This window comes from Zonotrichia leucophrys, chromosome 4A (genome assembly GCF_028769735.1).
Source record: "Zonotrichia leucophrys gambelii isolate GWCS_2022_RI chromosome 4A, RI_Zleu_2.0, whole genome shotgun sequence".
NCBI classification, from domain to species: Eukaryota; Metazoa; Chordata; class Aves; order Passeriformes; family Passerellidae; genus Zonotrichia; species Zonotrichia leucophrys.
Window position 1 is genome coordinate 15,979,401 of NC_088174.1, and position 19,191 is coordinate 15,998,591.

At 39.8% G+C, this 19,191-nt stretch overlaps 1 protein-coding gene and 1 long non-coding RNA gene across 2 annotated transcripts in view; one reads left to right on the forward strand and one right to left on the reverse strand.

Annotated features, from left to right (window-relative positions):
* The first annotated feature begins 1,186 nt into the window (after positions 1 to 1,186).
* On the forward strand, positions 1,187 to 19,120 carry LOC135447661 (uncharacterized). Its single transcript, XR_010440228.1, has 3 exons — positions 1,187 to 1,311; positions 16,544 to 16,674; positions 19,034 to 19,120. It is a non-coding gene; the product is annotated as an uncharacterized LOC135447661 (long non-coding RNA).
* The window catches only part of LOC135447660 (uncharacterized), a 66,710-nt gene continuing 52,427 nt past the window's right edge, over positions 4,909 to 19,191 (reverse strand). Inside the window, exon 5 of the mRNA XM_064712720.1 lies at positions 4,909 to 5,517. Coding sequence (XP_064568790.1) covers positions 5,322 to 5,517 — 196 coding nt within the window. The 3' untranslated portion in view covers positions 4,909 to 5,321. The remainder of the gene's footprint in view (positions 5,518 to 19,191) is intronic.

Genomic DNA, 19,191 nt, shown 5'->3' on the forward strand with positions numbered 1-19,191 from the left:
GAATAACTCAAGAATAGCTTCTTAACCTCCTTCTAAATGAGCTGTGTTCCCCTCTTGATCCATTCTGCAGTGATTTCAGACAGACAATTTAAAGCCAAGGAGATTAAATCAGACAGAACAGAATGGTAGATAAGATTTCAAATGTTCAACACTGAAATATCTACTGCTCAAGAGCAGAGTGGAGATATAAGCTGGTAACAAATGATACAAAATGAAGTTAAATGGCATCAGCATTGTTAGGATCAAGAGCTTTCTCCTAAAAGTAATAAAAAACTACATGGTCTACTCAGTGAAGAAAATGGAAAGATCAGATAGTTTATGTATTTATACAGGTTGATGTGTAAGAGAAAATTCACTTTTCCCTCCTGCCCCATCCCATCCAAGGGTGACCTGAGACAGCTCTGAGCAAACAGCCTGCACTGCCTTCACCTTCAGCTGCAGGATTAGGAATTCCAGGGGAATGAATCAGTGTGACAGGAGAAACCCCTGTCACTGCTTGGATGGGCTCCAGCGCTGTGACACAGGGACCCTGTGCTCAGCACGGGGAGCACCAGCAGGTGGGAGATGCTGGAATGCAAGTCCTCAGCAAAACGGGCTCAGGAGTACCCTCAACCTGTCCTCCCCTTTCTAATCTGCATTTAAATGTCTGATTCAGAGAGTCAAGGTCTGATTCACCATGGCAGCAGTGTTGGTCAAGGCAGTAGATGGTCATCTCTGCTCCTCTGACAGTTCATGTCTCCTGAACCACAGAAAATTGGCTGTAGTGAGGCAGGAACAGGGGCATAAATGGAATAAATGCCCACAGGCTGCACCAGGCTGTCCCACATTTACATTCCTGTTGTATCACAGACACACCTGGAGAACAGAAATATTCACTGGGAAAGATCCCCGTGCACCGATCCCGGGCTCAGTCAGAAACAAACCCTCAAAGTTCAGCTGCCCAAACCCCTCTGGATAAAGGGCACAAGAAGAAACGATGCAGGCACAGAAATGGGGTGATTGGGAACGGGGCTGGGGCTGAGCCTCATCCCTGGTGGGCTGCACCTGTGCAGGGCAGGTGAGCAGCATTGCAGTGAGACACGGAGTGCTGAGCAGCCCCAGAGGGCACGGGGCACTCAGGTGCAGGGCAAGCAGGATCAAGGGCATAAAAGAGGAGAACATGCAGTAATAAAGAGGAGAGAGGAGCCTTTAGTACATTTGGTTGTGGGGTTTTGTTTAAATTTTTTTGTCTCTCTTGGCTGTAACAAGATGCCACCCTGGAGGTTGTTGTTCATGCACCTGAGGATGCTGTGATAAAATCACCTGTTTAAGGTAGGAGAATCTGCTCAGAGCAAAATGGGCCTCAGAAGGCAGAATTCTGTTTTGCAAGCGGCTCTCAAAATGGTTTTCAACTGGCAAGTTGTCTCTCAAAGGCTGTAGGGGTAGAGAAGTTGGAGATGAAATTAAGAACATGTTTACTAGATAATAAGTAATGTGATCTGTATAATAGTTTTAGTGGTAGCAGTGAATTGAGTTTGAGTCCATTTTAATTTTTACTAGTTAATAAGTAATGTGATTTGTACAATAGTTTTAGTGGTAGCAGTGAGTTGAGTTTGAGTCCATTTTATTTATGTAATAATGAATGTAGCCAATTTTTTATACTTTGAATATAGCATAATCTGTAATCTCTATCACCCTACTAGTATTCTTAGGTTGTACAAGTTTTTAAAATACTCTTCTGAGACCCTCCCCTGCTCCAGGGTGAATGGCAGGCAAAAATATCTCATGAATATATATATAATCACATTATTATGTAGCGTATCAGCTGTCCCCATAAATGTCATCTAACCATATTATACAGAATATCCTGGAAAATCCTTTAAAAACTGTGTTACAGAATTGAGAGGTATTGAACACATCCAGAAAGACAAAATTATTGTAAATAGGGTCAGACTTCCACAGTTAAAACCTCTTGGGATAAAAGCAATATTGAAGAAAACAGGAATAGTGAGAGAAAGCAAGACAGTTTAACAACCTTCCTTCCTCCTCCTAAATGCTCAGTAAATGCTATTTATTTATTTGAATAGTTATGAACTGTGGTACTGCTGCTGCCAAAGAGACAGAGCTTCTTCCCCATACATAATTTTAAACAATGAAACATGGGAAACAATGCATGACAGGTAAAATTTAATATTAAAAATGAAGTGTGGACTCCTGGTTGTTATACTAGTCAAGTATTTATTTAAACTTAAGACAATTAAAATTATTGTCCTATATAAAATAAGGATTTTGTTATACTAGTCAAGTATTTATTTAAACTTAAGACAATTAAAATTATTGTCCTATATAAAATAAGGATTTTAAGTGACAGAGGAACTAACATTGAGCGGGCTAGTTTGTTAGCTGACAACCAGAAAAATGAAATGCAAGAAAGTTCAGTGTGCAAAGGGATTTCTCAGCAGAGAGAAGAAACACAGTATTGCAGATTTCAACTTTAAAATGTTTTGTGTATTTCTGCATTACATAAATACAATCCCATACTCTACCATTCTGTACTATAAATACATTGCAAATAAATGTTTTATGGTGTTCCCTCCCTCATTTATACCTTTAAAAATGTGCAGCTATGATTTATGCTTTTGAGGATGGCGTAATAGAATTTGACATTTTCCAGCTGAGGTGTGGCCTAGTTCCAGCTCCATGCTTCATTACATTGTACTCCCTTTGAGAGGATGAGGAGAGTAAAAATAGCCAGGTTGTTAAAAATGTAAAAAGCATAAATGAATTCTCACCAGATGTGCTGTTCAATTGTCATTTTCATAAAATTATGGTTGTTAAACTTTTGCTTGCCATGACATGCTAGAAATCAATATGTGCTATGAACAACGTGTCTGGAGAGATCATTCCCTCCTCATTAGCATCTCTCTTCTTTGGATTCTCCCACAATTTAAATAAGAGGTGGTGCCAGTGTCCAGCCTCTGCTCTGATGGACCACCAGAGCATCCCTGCAGGCACAAACTGCATAGAAAGGAAACATTGCAATGCTCAAGTTAGAAATGTGAATAGTTTAAAAGCTTTTAAAGCACTGTCTTTTTGGCAAGGAACAAATGAGAGTGTAAGTAACACATAAAATGTGTTTTCCTTGTCCTGCTGGATAGATTCAGGATGTTTTTATCTTAACATCAAAGCAGTTGGGTTTGGCATCAGGTAACAGAGATGCCTCACAATTCACTGAAATCTGCTTTGCTGAAAGCTGGAACTAATATTCAAGTATGGAGCCTATTTTAAGCCTGTTCTCTCACAGTAAGATGAATTTAAAATAATTGTTTGAAGGAAGAAATGGGAATTATGCTGCTTTTACACTGTGTGGGCTCCTGCACACAGATGACTTGCTTGCTGAATGTCAGGAAGTTTGGGATGGAGATTTCTGCTGTCTGAAGAAAAAGTGCTGTTCTTTGGTCAAAAAAGTTGTTACAAACAAGATAGCCAAGAAGAAAGATTTGTCAGCTTCCCTCTGAATGGCAAAAGGTTGAGTAGATTACTCAATATTTGTCAGGTTTGAGGTGATTGCCTGTCACTACACAAGAAGTGAATAATATTGACAGCTTTATAAGATCAAAATTCAAAGCCTGCAAGGATATGTGCCTGCATTACACAGAACTTGGCAAAGACCTTCTGTGTCAGGAACCTCGGCTGTGGGGAGCAGGAGGGGTGCAGGCACCAGCAGGGGAGAGTCACAGGAGGGTCCCTGGGCTGGGGTCACATTCCAGGTCTCAGCCACATTACCCAGTCCTGTCTGAACACCTGAAGGTGCTCAGCAGCTCCAGCAAAATTCTCTGAGCGCTGAACTGACACCACAGCTTGTTCTGGGACATGTAACATGAAGCTCTACACCTGTTGCCCTAAACAGCTTAAAAAATAAATTCTAGGATATTTTATTATTATTCTTTTTCCCGCACATCCTCATTCACACTCAGGAAATCCTTGGAAAGCTGACATTTATGAACAATCCCAGGTGTAATCCTGCTCTTAGATGCCCTGGGGAGAGTGGATGCAGCTTTAGGGGAAAAGCCTAGGTCTCCTTTGGGATCAGTGACCCTGTTCCTAAAAATTTGGTTTCTGAATGGAGAGGGCATCTGAGCTCTGCTGCAAATGCAAAAGGGTGAAAACAGAATAACAGGGAGGGTCAGCAAACCCTCAATGGGAATCTGGGAATAAGTGGGCCTGAATGGGAAGGGAACCAGGATTAAATACAGAAAGATCAACTGTGAATGGGAAGGGGAAGCAGAAATTGAAGGGGTAAACTGAGCTGCAGTTTGAGAAAGAGAATGGGGTGGAGACTGATTAAAATAAAAGAGGTCTGGTATCAGGTGAGGGCTTGGAAATACTCATCTGGATGGAAACCAGGTCAGATAAGAGGACAGTTAGAGAATGGTTTATAGACTGGGACAGGAGGCAGGTCTGGGGAGAATAAAAAAGAAAAAAGGAAGTAAAACATATTTAAATATACTCAGCAAAGGAATACAGCCACTCATCTGATATTTGTCTTCATTCCTTAACTTCTCCTTAGAGATTTGGCAGTATCAGAAATACAGATATTTTTATTTCTCATTTCATTTGGCTTCACCATGAATCTCGTCCGAGTATAGATGCCAATGGAAAAATTCAGATCTTTTCGCTAAAGTCACGATTGTTGAAAAACTAATGGAGTTAAGAATTGCAGAACAATATCTCACATCTGGAAAATGCTCTGAGAGATTGAATAATTCATTAGAAGGTTAGGAAAACTTATAAAATGCAGTCCAAAACAATCTGCAATCCTTCACAATCAGCAGTTTTCCTTTGCCAGACCCATCCGGACTCCTGGTGGAATCCAGTCCAGGTTTTCCCTTTGCCGACTCAATCCCAGACTCTGGGAGAAATCCGGTCTGGGTTTTCCCTTTTGCCAATTCCATTTCAGACTCTGGCCGGAATCTGGTCCGGGTCCGAGTTTTTCTTTCCCTCGACTCCATTCCTGACTCTGGCAAGAGTCTGGTCTGGGTTTTCATTTTTGCTGATTCCATTCCGGACTCTGGGGAAAAATCCAGTCCGGGTTTTCTGTTTTACCAAATCCATTCTAGACTCTGGCTGGAATCCAGTCCAGGTTTTCTGGTTTGCCAGCTCCATTCCGGGCTCCAGGGAAGTCTGGTCCAGGTTTCTTCATTTGCCAACTCCATTCTGGACTCCAGGGGAAATCCGGTCCCAGTTTTCCCTTTTGCTGACTCCATTCCGGCCTCTGGCTGGAATCCGGTCTGGGTTTTCATTTTTGCCAACTCCATTCCGGACTCTGACTGGAATCCGGTCTAGGTTTTCCCTTTTGCTGACTCCACTCCAGACTCCGGCTGGAATCCGGCCCGGGTTTTCCATTTTTCCGACTCCATTCCGGAACCTTGGAGAAATCTAGTCCAAATTTTCACTTTTGCCGACTCCATTCCGGACTCCAGCAGGAATCCGGTCCGTGTTTTCCCAGCTCCCTGTGTTAGCAGCCCGGCGCTTTCCCTGCGGAGACAAAGCCAAACACAAACCAAAACACATCCCACAAATCTTGCTTTGGAAAATCATCCTAAATAAAAAATCATACTCTTAAATGGGAATTAAAAATTTCCTGGGAATGGCAAGGACCTCAGTAAAGATATTATAATGTGGCGTTTGATGTTCTAGAGGGATTTCAACAAGTTTTGCATGGTCAAATTCCATTAATAAGTTGGCTTCCTTCCAAGGCTGTGTGTGTCCCTCTCATCTGCCATGGTGCCCTCACTGTAAGGGAACCTCACCTCACCTGCTCAGGCACATCTCAGCAATTTTAATTGCTTTTTCTGCTCGTTACCGTACCAAACAGGCTTAGGAAAATCGGAGTCCCCTATAATGTAGATGATGGGGTTATGAGCAGAACAGGGAGGATTTTGGGGTTGTTGTAAGAGGATTACAGAGCGTGGTGGGGGGAGTGGATGGATATTGATGGTGCTGAGAGGGGAGCAGGAGACAATCAATGGGCCTGGGTTTGCAGGAGCTGCTCAGGGAGAGCCACTGTGCCAGTGTTGTCACTGCAGGGCTCTGTAATGGATGGGTTTATTCTCCAGCTCTGCTAACATTTGAATTAGAAATACATATTTACTGCTGCTTCCATTTTGGAAAGGATGTGCAGGCTTAGATGAGAGCACGTTTGAGCCAGCCTGACTCACAGTTTTTAGCAGATGACCTTTAATTAGTGGGAAGATATTCTATCCATATCATATTCGTTCACTTGTCTTACTGGGCATTAGATGGCTGCTGTGAAGCATAAAGGATTTTTTTTTGTCCTAATCCCTGTGATGTGACATGATTAATGAGATGAAATTCCCATTTGGAGTTTCCTACCAATCAATAGGCAGATGGGCAGTAGTGGATGTCGAACAACAAGACAGCAGGAGTTGCTTAAGCTCTTGCTACTTTCATAGAGGAAAAATATTTGGAGACATAATTTAAAGGAACAGATATTATCCATTGTTCACATTTCTCTCCTTCTTCAGTACTTGTTTCTTTGTTTTTAATGGTCATAGGTAAAAATGCCATCTTATATAAATAGCATATTAAAGTTATTATTATTATTATAACATATTATAGTATAATATCACCATATAAATAACATATTAAGCTAAAATAAGTTTGCTGGAAAATCCTATGGGTGTCACTTATGCCAGGTGGGTCTAACACTGCATTAGCATTGTGAAAACATTTGCAAAATTGTGGGTTTGATTTTTCTCCACATCCATGTTGATGTAAATATACTTACACACCAGAGAAGCCAGCAGAATTACAAAACCTTAGATTGAAGCCTTTGTGAATATAAAATTAGGCCATTTTTAAAATGCTGAAATGAAAAATTAAATGCATTTTGCATATCCTACAAAATACATCCTTTTTCACCAACTTCAACATCCCACTCTCTGACCACATAGTCTTTTATACCAAGGAATCCATGTGTAAAATGATTTAAGTAAGAATCTTCTATAGATTATTCTCAACTGTGAAAATTTTGAAGTTTATAAAAGGTAAAAAAAAAGTAATTTTAAATATTTACCAAATAAAACTGCCCTTTCTTGAAAGTAGAGTTTATTTGTAAGTATGGGTATACTTATATAATTAGAATAAATTATATTATACAATTATACCTTTCTATGTCCCAAGACTTAAAAAAAAATACCATAAGGTATACAAGGAAATGATAAACCTAAAGGTAAAATATGTCAGACTGGTGGATCTCTGCCAAGCAGATTAAATCTGAGGAAATAATGCAAATTTCCAAACAGAAGTAGCAACAGGTTTCAGGAGATTTCTTTCATAGCCCTCGTGTTGGTGCTCATTTTCTTCTGGGCAATAATTCCAATGTAATTCCTTTAACCAGAAGTATTCATATTTAGTTGTTTTGTATGTTTAAATGATTGATCTTGTATTTTCTTCTCATTACCTCGTTCTCCCTCCCTCTCACAGACAAAGATGCTCACAGAGTAAAATTCATAACACACTCTTCCTAATGAACAAACTCCCACCGAGCACCAAAGTGCTTAATGATGCTCAGCAGGCAGAGTTCTGCAGTTCCCCTATGTGAGCCAATGTATAATCACACCACAAGTTAAAACAAAGTTAAAACAATATTTAGGCTGCCAAGAGAAACACTGGAAATGTAAGACATGCTGCATTTAAATTTTTCCAAACTTTAATTCTGTTCCTCTGTGCGTTCATCCGCTGTAATTCTGTGGGGGGAGAAGCACACTGGATGAAGTATTTGTGATTATGAAATTAAAATCTCTTTGCAAGGCAGCCAAAGTAAATTTAGGCAAACTGTTTTTAATCAGCCTTCAGTAGCTTGCAAAATACCCTGTTTCAAACAATTTTATTTGTGTAGTACATACTGTATATATTGATCTTGTCTCCCTTTCCTTAGTAATGTCTACAGACCAAATTCTGCAATTAATCAGCTCTGCAATGAAGTTAAAAATTATTTTAAAAAAACCAACTATTTTGGCCATGGTTGTTTATTAGGGGGTTCTTAAATTAGAGCTGGCACTTAGAAACCCAGCTATCATGGCCCACTCAGGAGAGCTTTTAGGAATTCTGCTCAAGCATCCCATTTATTCTTGGGGTAATAAGGCAAGGAGATCCTTGGGCTGGGTGGTGGGAGGCCACTGCTTGCTCCCATCTGCTGGAAAGGCTCCAAAACCACCTGGATGGGGCAGCTGGGAATGTGGTCAACAGTCAGACTCCATCTTTGGGGTCCTGTCCAGTTTATACATTGATGTAATTCTGTGGTTTTGAGACACTGCAAGTGCCCCTCATGTCCTCAGACAATTCCGTTCTTCCCTGGCAGCTGGTGAACAGGGAAATGAGTGCGCTGCCCTGTTTTTTTCTCAGATATATATCCTTGTCTTCCCTCCCTGAGTGGGACCCTTGTTTGGTTTGGTTTGTTCTAGGAGAACAATCAAGAGTCCTACAGAAATTTGGCAAAAATCCCCTTTAATTCAGACCAATCCCTGTCCCTGCTATGGTGCAGTGGGTCCCTTGTTTAGTTTTGTTTGTTCTAGGAGAAAAATCAAGAGTCCTACAAAAATTTGGCAAAAATCTCATTTAACTCAGACCAATGCCTGTCCCTGCTATGGTGCCATGCCAGGGATTGTTGTCCTTATGGGGAAAACCAAGGGCACACCTGTACCTACAGTGATTTAAAGGAAAATCCATGGGATAATTCTATGGCTGCTGTGTTCAGAACATGGCATCTCCTCATCTGTTCAGGGCTGCTCTCCAAAGGCAGCTGTGGAACATCCCAGCCCAAACAGGTATGGACAGGGCCGGGAACAGCACAGTGCACCCAGCAGAGGAGCTGGTGCTTTGTCAGGGGTTCGGAGATGGTTGGATTAGATGGCAGACAAGCAGTGAATAAGGCACTGTAAGGGATTGTGTTGTGCAGAATTTATCACCCAGCCTTAGGGTCCCTTGAAATCTCTTAGCCAAGAGCAGAATTTGCAGTGGCTTCTTTGGAGTTTTGCTTCACACTTGGGATTTTCTTCATGAGAAGACAATAGTCATTAGTGTGTTAGCTAAGCAAAACAAGCACACTAAAATGATGTACCTACAAGTTTGATTTGTTTATGGTGAGGCTCACTCATAGGCATGCCTAATTATTCTGGTTTTTTATTTCCCCCTCGGTTTCTGATGCAATGCATGGCTGCAAAGGGTTTTGCACATTTCTCTTCTCCAGATTCTTGACCATGGGTGACTGTGCAGCAAGTTCTGCTGAGAAAGTGCACATTAAGTCTTGCCACTTTATAACCAGGGATTCTCTTTCCTGCTCTAAAAATGACTTCATTCAACTAAATACTGCAAACTTTCTCTATTTCACATTGATTTACTTAAAACACTGCGAGAACCACAGAGCTGTAGAGCTGAATGTAGCAGGCGAGGAGGCTGTTTGGTTTCCCCAAGGAATGGCACATTCAATTATATATTGAGGGTCTGATTTCCTAAAAGGTTAAATTCAGGAAATACTGGGATTTCAGTCATCTTTGTATTTGACCACAGTGTGGAGCTGGATGGATTCCCAGAGCCAACAAATGCACTGACCACCCAACCTCCTAAAATGCCCCATTAAAGGCCAGTGCTTATTATTTATCCAGTGCTCATTCCTTGTGCAGCCTCCAGTTTTCACTGTGGTGAAGCAGACAAACCCCAGCACAGATAAACATTGGGTATTGATTTTGTTATTTCTAGGGGGAGCTCGGGCTCAGTCCTCCCCTTGCTTCATGATCACTGCACCACTCAATAGAATAGAAAGCATAATTTCCACACTAGTGATTACATAACAGGAAATGCTGATATAATTCTTATCATAATGGCACTGCTCAGTGCTCACATGGGAGGACATCTCACAAACACCTTTCACAAATTCTGGTTTTGGTACTACACAGATTATTTCACTTAAGTGAGGAGAAGAGTTTTAGGCATGTTCTAACACAATAAATTTTGACCGTAATGGCTGAATGAACCAAATGGTTTGGACACACAAGTTCATAATTATCCCATCGATAATTCTACATATAAATATACATCTCCATGTGGAACATGGATTTGTTGGGAATGAGGGTCCATTCATACATTTCCAGAACACTTATTTAAAATCTAAAGCTGAAAAGCCTGAGTTTGAATATTAACGACAATGCCTCAGGTTAAGATGAATATTTATTGCAAACTTCTTCTGAGAAATGGGAACAGTTCAAGCCACGTCATCTAGATGAACTTTTTTTTTCCCCACAACATGGCAGAAAAATACTAAATATTTTAAGGTCCTTCAGTAGGCAATAAGAGTATTTTTTGCTAAGCAAATATATTTGGAAAGAGAAAGATTCTTGTGTTCAAAAGGGAATATTGCTTGAGAGAAACTTGTTCTTATAACAGTAGAACTTGATAAGGGAAAAAAGGAGGTAGTTATAAAGGGAAAAATAGACAATTGCTCTTAAATCCTGCAGCATTTAGAGTTGTGCTGTGTGGGAGCAGGAATAAATAAGGTTTTGCTTTAAAGACGGTACTTATGACCTGGCAATTACAGCTCCTGCCTCGGGCTCCTGAAGTAAAAAGCTTTTAAGTGCCGAGCTCCGCTGAGGTTGTTGTGTTTTGTTGTATTTTGTTGTGTTAAGGAGTGGGTGAGTGGGAGGTGTTCCACAGGCAGAACCAGGCTGCTCTGCCCCTGCTTGGCTGGCTGAAAACAGCTGAGCTCTTCAGTGCTTTAATGCTGAACTGACTTAACAGAGATTTTAACCAGGCTGTGCCACACGAGCTTGGGTGCAGGATCATCCTGAGCTTTGGCAAGGATTGGCCGAGCTCACCTTGCTCTGCTTCCCTTGGGGCAAGGGCACAGCAAGAATTTCTGCCTAAAAATCCCAGATCCATGTGCTGATATCCCAAGTGTGCCCCCAGCTCCTGCAGGGAGCATCTGTGCCCCACAAAGGTTGTGCTCACCCTGGCACTTCCAAAATATCAATGATTATATATTTAATGTATAATAATATATCTATATTATTATTAATATACAATATATGACATACAATATTTATATAATATATATTATAGATATACTATATACTATATACTATATAAATATATAATATATAATATATAATATATAATATATAATATATAATATATAATATATAATATATAATATATAATATATAATATATCTGGTGCTTTTCAGCTGTTGACCAGATGAGCGAAGCAATTAATGGGGAAATTCCTTTGTATCAGAAAACCTCGTGTCTCTGTTCTGCTAAAAAGAAAGGCAGTTAATATTTTCTTGCATTAATCTCTTAAATACAGAGCAGTTTGCTTTAGATCTCTGGTATTTCCCTTCCAAGTACAGGCCTGACTGGAAGCCACAGCAAACCCATCCCATTTATTCTTTTTAATTCACTGCTGGAGGTCTGAAGAACCAATCAGTCTCCCAGCCAAAATCCCCACTCATTTCTTTAAAATGCTTGTTAATATAACAAGCTTTCTATTCCATCAAATAAAACCTCTAAAACTCCAAACTAGAAACTCTAAAACCTCTCCCCTGAACACTTAGCAAAGAACTGATTGGCCCACTGAAGACAGCCCATGACTTGGGAAACAGGGAAATCTCTAACATGTCAAAACCAGGCAAGTGCAAAACCTGAACCTGTGCACATCCAGCCCATTTCCCACCAGGCTTGCACATGCAGAGTTGCTAAACCTCATTACAAGGTAGCATAAATGGAGGGCTAATTAACATAAGAAACCGATCCAAAAGAAAATCCCATCAACATACATGAAAACGAAGTTGATGTGTTTGAAATTCAGCCAAGTACAAATTAATTCAACATAGATTACATATACAGGGAGAGAGGGGCTCCAGCAGAGCCACTGGCATTGCGTGGGCATCCATGCCAGGGAGATTCCCCTTTCCCCTGCATCCCCTCCCAATCAGGAAGATGAATTATATTGTGCACCATATGCTGCAGCACCAAACCAAGCAGTGGTCAACCTCTTCATCCTGATAGCTGTAATTTCTTTATGAATTAATTTGTGCTATGTCTGTTTTCCCCCTTTGGTTCTGGGCCAACCTCAGTCCTGTGGTGGCTTGTGAAGGACTGAGTGTCTGATTGCTGCCCCCTGCTCTGTCACTTGCTGGTGGCACCCACGCTGGTGCCATGGGATCCCTCTGAGGGCAGAGCAGGAGAGAAAGGTGCCTGAGCTGGGATCAGGACAGGAACAGCCTGGGAAAAGCTCTGTGCTGGTGTTTCTCTGCACCCCAGGATCCAAACTGGGTTTACTGGAGCAAACTGGAGGTGAGAACAGACCAGAGCTGCAAACCCTGGCCATGCCAAGGTGTGCCTTGGCAAGGGCTCTTCCCACCTCAGAGCTGCTGCTGTGAGCAATTCCTGTGCAAAATTCACACTCTGGTCACTGACAGCCTCCTCACACCAAAGCTTTTCAGAAATATCATTTTATCCACCAGACACAACTATGAGCAGTTACACTGGTGCAAGCACCTGAACCATATTATTTGAAGAAAATAACTTTGGGAATCCTGTTTCTACTCAAGCTGCTGCTGTTTGGCTGAGCAGGGGATTTTTGTGTCCTCCTGCTGGAGGAAGAACCATTTTTCTTCTCTTTATTGCTCTGGTCTCTAGATCTCAAATTATCTGAAATGCTGTCTTAGTTAAGTTCATATTGCTCTGCCCTTCAGGTCATAGCAGATGCCAGGACCAGAATATTCTCAAAAACACTGGCAGCTGTTTGTTTGAGTGGACTTTTATAGGTCTGAAGCCTCATTAGTTGTTTTCATGACCTGAATACTAATTTAGCAGTGTGCTTCTTAGGCTCTGGATCTGAACACTCAGAAAATTCCAATTAATTTCAATCTATAGGTACTAGTTATCCTTACTTAAAACAATATGAATTAGTTTAATAAATACCTTTTATGCCAATAGAAATTCTGTGTAAGTATAGCAGATGATTAACAGAATCCCTGTAATAAAGTATTTTATGTCAAGATGTCCCACGTACAGCAAAAAATAAATTGTTGGGTCAAGTGGCAAGTGAAAGATATTCAGGATTGGTAACACCTCATTAAAAACCATTTCAACTGCCCTAAGGCAAGATGTTAATACACAGTAATTGTCTGCCCAGAGTGAATCTTTTTGCAGTTACATGAATAATGCAAAGTAACTAAATATGCTTGTTTATGTATTTAACATACTCACTATAACTTCAAAGCTAAAGACTCATTTTTTTTAGTGTTTTATGCTACAATCACAAGTTCACAAATAGGAGAAAGAAGGATAAAAACACCCTCTTCTACAACTGCAAACTTCACTTGCAGAAAACAAAGTATGAAAATAATTTAATTAGGGTGTCTGTGAATCCCAAGGAATTAGTAGTGCTGCTGCATCTGCACTCATCTTGTTGCTCCAATAAAAATGTAAACAAATAATAGGACACCATTAATTGTAATTTAAACAGTGTAAATGATGCCTAGTGCTGCTCAGAAAATTACAGAATGTTTTCCAACTGCCTTTGTGAAATTTGGTATGTGTTTTTAGCATTTTAGCGAAGAATATCTGGGACAAAAATTCCAGTAAATCTCAAGTACCCTCACAAACAGCAGACAGTCTGCATCTTCAATCTGTCTGTAGAAAAGGAATTTGAGATTTATCCATCTCAAAATAATACTTTGGCCTTATGTTTCAGACTTTGAATGTCTGGATAAAAGGAGTTCACTTTTCTATTGGATTACTTTTTTACAAACTACTACTCAAAATTTTGGAAAGGCTGGAATTCTTAACACTAATCCCTAAATTCAGTCCTTCATAAGGTGTTTTATGAAAGTAGATGTCTTGATATGCCCTGAGTGTTGAAATTAGTTTAGAACTTGGGCAGAGAAAAATTTTATCTCTTATCTAAAATAATTTTTACAAAATCTTTTTCTCTGCAACTACTTGATTATTGGTATATAATTTGTGTATTTGTGAGATTTAAACAAGATCTAATTGAGTGTTCCAGAATATTAATGTCCCATATGAAGATTTAATTTATTATTCATGCTTAGAAAGTAGCCAGTGTTACTGGGTTTTGTGTGTTTGCTCTGCTGCAAATAGCTCAAAGATATGATCCGGTTTGCAATCTAGAATAAATGTTCTGTTTATAATTATCAAGGATATGATCTGGTTTGCAATCTAGAATAAATGTTGTGTTTAATTTGAGCAAGAACCTGGTACCACTGGTTTTTCATTAGCAGGAGACAGAGTGGGTGACAAACCACAGCTCATTCCCCACTCTTCAGAATTGAGTAAAATTTCTGGAGGTCTATCCTGAAAGACTTGTATAAATTAGCAATCAAATATAATTTATGTAGCTGTAAATTGTGTCTGTACAGAACTTTTTGCACTCAGGGAAGAGAATTTCCTTTGGTGACTCTGTAACCCAGTGACTTGCATGGGTCCTGTAAAAATCAACCTCCCAGGACAGGAATCCATGGCAGGGAATTCAAATCCCTGAGTGAACAAGCTGTTCTTTAATTAGACATCTTGAGCTATATTTTTCACTGTCTATACTCTGAACTTATGATCTAATCAAATCAGGAGAGAAAAAATAATAGGACGAGGAACCATGAACTTAGAGCAGTGAGACTGATCAGAAACCAGGGAAAACCCAGTGGGTTTGCACAGATTTTCCAAAATGCAGAAATCAATGCCAGGAATTGGTATCAGGTATGTTCTGGGCAGTCTGAAGCCCCCTGAAGAAATGAGAAGGAGCTGTGCTGATGTGTTTCAGCCTTGATTTCAAAGGTCTCTTTTTCAGACAAGCCAGGATGGTTCATGCCCAGCCTACCCTGGGCCCTCCCTGCTGAGAATACCAACAGCAATGTCTCATCTCCGTGTGATATTTAATCTCCTCTGCAAACCCCTGAGGGGCAGAGATCACATCTACTTGTCTGTAAAACCTAATGTGCACATATGGCAAAGAACAAATAGTAAAAAGGATCACAGACAATACGTGAGGCTAAGTTTTGTTTACCCTTCTGACATGGGAGTGTATTTATGCCACAATTACTTTCCAGAGTACTTAAGCCCCATAAAGCCTGGGCAGCTCCACCAGGGTGAGGTGACATCATTGAGTGCAGGAACACAAAGTTTTACCATCAGCTTTCTCTCAGGCAAAAGTGTCCTGTTAACAGCGTTTGAGGTTGAAAGGCTAGTTAGGCAGACTCAATCCTTTGTTTTGTCCTAATGTATATCTGATGTGGCAGCTGCTCCCTGATTTAAGAGGAACTGGATAATTTCAGTAATGGCAAGAGGACTTAAGGCAAGGAACGATAGAAATTTTCAGCTTTTCAGCACTTTTTTCCTATTTCTTTCCCCAGTCAAAGAGCAGTACAGTGCCAGCAGTGTCCTGCTGAGGGTTGCTGGTCTGAGCAGGGGTTTGGGAAGGGGATGTTCCTCAGTTCCTCAGCAGTGTGCTCATCCCTGCCCAGCACCACAGAACCACTCATGGGCTGGCTCTGCCTGCTCTGTTCCAGCTGGAGCCTGGGCCAGAAAAAGCCACCATTACATCTGTAATGTAATTCAAACCAGCAGCCTGCTTTGGCCAGGATGACAATGGGTGGAAATAATGCAGGTGAAGAGCTAAAAACTGCCTTCCAAAGGCAAAGCCCTCTGCTGAAATCATGAAGTGTGCGTGCACACGATGGCTGGGCTGGAGCAGGGAGCCAGCTTTCTGCCAGAGCTGGCATGGGAGCAGAACATTATTTGGATTCAAAAACTATGTTAGAGGAGGACAACAACATTGTCTTAATGACTCATTTTTGTCAGACCGGATTCAAAACTTATACCAACAAATTTGACATTTCATACTGCTCTGCAGAAAGCAAGTAAAATGAGTCCATGTTTTAAAACAGCAGGGAAGCTTCCAGTGCTACAATTAACTGGTAACATATGCCACTGCTGCCAAGAGGATTTTTAATCTCTTTAAACATTAATGTAGCATTTTTGCTTCTGTCGCAATAAGGCAGCCATCTGTGTTTGAACCTGCTGGGAAACTGGGGATATGTTTACAGAGAGAGAAACAGAGAGAGGCAGAGAGGGAGGTAGACATCCGTGTTTCCAGACCCAGCATCAAAAATAACAATTCAAACCTTTTAAATAGTATTATTAAGGTGTCATATAGCGGTAGGAAGATTGTTAAAATGCTCAGACTGCTCAATTTAAAACTGTATGAGAGACTAACCCCCAACCCAGAACATATTCTCCTTATTTAATATACTTGTTTTTCTGCATGACTGTTGCAGTTAATAAAGGATTTCATTACAGACTTATTTCCAGGAAAATCCCGGGTCTATGACATTGAGACAAACCTTTTATATGATATTGAGCAACAGTATAAAGCTGAGAGTTCTGTAAATCCTTTCAACATGAGCCTCCAGTTCTGCACTGTAGTCTCATATTTATGAGGTTTTAATTTAATTTTTTTTTATTAGGAACTAATGTCCTCCAGAGAACCAGATACAAAAATGCAAGCTCACAGCTACCCTCTACAGACGTATAAAAGGTGATGGATCTGGAAAAACATCAGCTCTGCTTTTTTTGCAGTTTCTGTCTGCACTACTTGGTATGAAAGCCTTCAACACGGGGACAGGGAAAGGAAAAGGGAGAGGGATTTGGGATGAGGAGCTCACTTTGCACTCAAAACCAAGTCTGGAAAAACCATGGTCATGGATCTTTCTTGGTTTTGGGGAGGATCCCAAAGCAGCTCCCTGGTGCAGGCTCTGGAGCCAACGCACCCCCAAGAGCACAAAGCAGATCCCAGCAGGGCCAGCAAGGTGTGGGACAGGCAGCCACAAAAATACCCAGCAGAGAGGCAAAAATAGCACAAAAAATAACCTGGTACAACGCCCAGCTGAGGAGGGATCCCTGGGAAAACGCCAGCCCTGCCGCCGACCGCTGCAGCCTTTATGAATTCACACGGTTAATATTTTTAATTTGGTGGGCTAAATTGTTAAGTGCTGACATCCAGCATCCTTTGATGAAGCTGCAGGTGCTCAGCACATTTTAAAATGTAGCCACACATTTTTGGGCCCGTTTGTTTTTCCTGGCTACAGCAATTCAGGTGGGAGGTTTTAAAGAACTTAAGTAGGCTTTTTGCTGCTGGGTTATTGCTGGTTGCTGTGGATATATTGACTAATGGATGGAAAGGGGATACAGGAGTGGTCTATTGTGTTATTAAGGATTGTCAAGCAGGAGATAAAGCCCTTTTTAAATGGATATGTGCATAGGTTAAAATACATCACATGGATCCAGACATTACTGTATAAACCCTGGAGTGATAGCTTTGGTTACAGCTCCTAATTTAGTTTAAATGTAAAATGGCCATAAATAACAGTTATTTCTCACACAGACAATTAAGTACCCAATATTTATAAAATACCATATATCACACAGACCTCTAAAGTTTGAGAAAAATCTCGTGCTGTTTTGGGGATTTATTACATCCGATATATTTCCTATTACATCCCATATATTACCTAATGAAAGAAAACCTATATGAAAAGAATAATTTCCTTTCTCATAGCACTTGTTTCAATTTTATCTCTTTTTGTTTCAAACCAGCCCCTCCTTAGCTTTCCTGAACTTGGAACTGGCATGTGCTGCCTTGTATCTTTATTATCTTTATGATGTGTTGAACTCACCCATTAAAAGATAAATGTAATTCTATAACAAACCACTTCACCTGCCAAGTTAAGCTTGGAATATAATTGTGAATTGTTTGACTTTGAATCACTAAATATGCACTGAAGTATTTAGGTTCCCTACATATTTTTGCCATTATACTTTATAAAATATTTTATCACAAACCAATCCTCTTAAAACAGACTAAGGCAATATTGTCAGATAAAAATAATGATAGAAGGTCTAGCAAGGGGAACTAAAAAGAAAGAGCAAAATTCCTGAAAATGGCAGTATTTATGGGCCACCTGCACAGTGGAATTTGACTAGATTACTCATAATTTATTTTTTAAAACTATTTTGTCAATCTATTTTTTTAATACTTGAGGTTCCAGACAGATTTTGGCTTTGGTATGACAGACAATGATTGCCTTGGATTTTGCTTTCTGCAAAATATTTGAGATAAAAATTCTGAGTAATAACAATTTTTTTAAAAATCATTTCTATTTCATAAACTCTTGGAGAAGTCTCACTTTCCACAATCTCTCTGTACAGAAATTTCCTTCCACTGGGCATTATGCCCAGTGGCAAAGAAAGGATGCTGGACTTGTTCCTGCCTGTCCATATATTAACTTCCTTAAAAACAAGGACAGTATGATTGAGCTATGACCAAAGCTAAGTATTTATTTGTATATATATCTTTATATTATACATCCAAATATATAAAATAGATATATATTTATATATATTTATACAAATTATTATTTGTATAAATATATAAAATATATATTTATATATTTGTATATATATAAATATATATGTATTACATGTATTTATATATGTATATACATGTATTATAAATATATAAAAATGTATTATATATTTATATATATACACAAATATATAGAATATATATATTTTTTCCACACAGAAACTGAAACTTTAACACTTCAATTAACTTTTAAAAAAATCCTTTACTAGATATTTAATTCAGTGAGCACCTATGGGTGATAGGTAATAGCAAAAGAATATTAAAGTTTTGTGATGGACCAATTAAGGACTAAAAATTAACTTAGAGAAAAATATTGATAATAAAAAGCTCAGCATGAAATCTGCTGATAAAACAGTTACTAAAACCTCATTCTCTTCACGAGTGTTCAAGGAAATACCAATATTCACTCAATAGCAGAAAACCCAACAGAGAAATAATATTCTGTAATCAGCAGAGGCAGTCTGGAGAGGCTGTTAATTTAGCAAAGAAATCAATCAGCTTGGCCAGCAATGATTTGTTCCTGTTCCACCAGGTCACTTTTCCCACCTTATACCTGAAAATGATTCCCACGAGGCCACGACTGAAGTTGGTTTTTCCAGGCCCAGAATTCTCCATCCCCTCCTTGGCCTCCTTCAGGAATCCCACTTGTGAGCCTTGCAGCCAGATTCAAACAATTTCTGGTGGCAGGAG